General features: G+C 35.9%; 1 protein-coding gene across 1 annotated transcript in view; it reads right to left on the minus strand.

Moving 5' to 3' along the window:
• The window catches only part of LOC107589774 (nucleolar protein 10-like), a 13,553-nt gene extending 13,525 nt beyond the window's left edge, over nucleotides 1-28 (minus strand). Inside the window, exon 1 of the mRNA XM_016278304.1 lies at nucleotides 11-28. Coding sequence (XP_016133790.1) covers nucleotides 11-28 — 18 coding nt within the window. The remainder of the gene's footprint in view (nucleotides 1-10) is intronic.
• Between the last annotated feature and the right edge of the window lie 1,472 nt (nucleotides 29-1,500).

The following is a 1,500-nucleotide window of genomic DNA, read 5'->3' on the forward strand; positions in this document are numbered from 1 at the left end:
CGATCTTCACCTTGAAGCGGTCGTCCATCAGGAGTTTGGCTACGGCCTCGAGAGGAAAACAGATAAGAGCAGAATGAGAAAATGAGTGAGAGAGACAAAAGAATTGTCTAAAATATTTCTGCAGTCCATCCACACTCTTAAAAATAAAGGTGCTTCACGATGCCATAGAAGAACCTTTTTGTCTAAATGGTTCCATAAAGAACCTTTAACTAACATCTGAAGAACCTTTCTGTTTCACAAAAGCTTCTTTGTGGTGAAAGAAGGTTCTTCAGATTATAAAAAGTTCCGAGATGGTTCTTTAAAGAACCTTTGATTGAATGCTTCTTTGTGGAACCAAAAATGGTTCTTCTATGGCATCGCTTGAAGAACCTTTCAAAGCACCTTTATTTTTAAGAGTGCATGTGGAAATGTGTGAGAGAAACATTTTTGAATCGTCACATATTTGAATCGATTTTTGACCGGCTCGCGGTTAACCGTTACATCCCTAGACTACAACAAAGCATATTATCTACTAACATGTATTACATATTAAAATAAAGTAAAAAAAATTAATAAAAATTAACAGTATTTACGTGCGTTTTTTTCAAATCCAGATAAACAAATGGGGTTTTAATTATATTTTTAAATATTAAACGGCAATACTAACAGTCAGGAATTTCATCTTGGCTTATCGCCAAACCGTTTCCTCCCTATTTGTAACCCTCAAACCAGAAGGAACTTGGCGACCCCTCATAAATCTTTAGCGGGGGTCATGACCCCTGGGTTGGGAACAAATAAAAGATAAATAAAAATTAGAAAAGCTGCACTGGCAACTAGCTTAAAAAAAACGTTATGTTTCTTTTATATTTGATTTGGTTTATTTTATTTCAAGAAATGAAAGTTTATGATTTTAGTTTTAATAACTGCAATAACACTGGTCTACAAAGGCATCTGAAACAGCCCCAATGAGGAAAGTTTATGCAGTCTAAGGCAAATAATATGCATGTTTTATGTTTCACATGAAAAATGACTGCTGAAGAAACGCCAGCGTTTTGTTCAGCACAAACTGATTGTCCCTGTCATTATAATCCACAGGGGGTAGACGCAGTTTATTGTGCAGCAGTATGATTCACTGACTATAATGAGAGAGTTTGTGAGGGAGCACAGCCGTGACAGTCAGTGAGCTCACACTGAACAACAGCGTCATTATTCAGTTCATCTGATCAGTCACGATAAAGCGAGAGCCCTAAATCAGCTTGTTTTGCATGTGTATCTTACATAAAGAATATGGCCTGCAATTTCTCCACACAAAACAAGTATTTTAATATACACCACCATTCAAAAGTCTGCAATCATACTTCTACTCAGCAAGGACGCATTTAATTAAATCAAAAGTGACAGCAAAGACATTGAAAAAAATGATTTACCGTTCTTTGTAACTTTCGATTCATTAAAGAATCCTGAAAAGAAATGTACCACGGTTTCCACAAAAATATTGTGCAGCACAACTGTTTTCAACAT

This window comes from Sinocyclocheilus grahami, unplaced genomic scaffold, assembly GCF_001515645.1.
Source record: "Sinocyclocheilus grahami isolate Dianchi unplaced genomic scaffold, SAMN03320097.WGS_v1.1 scaffold120.1, whole genome shotgun sequence".
NCBI classification, from domain to species: Eukaryota; Metazoa; Chordata; class Actinopteri; order Cypriniformes; family Cyprinidae; genus Sinocyclocheilus; species Sinocyclocheilus grahami.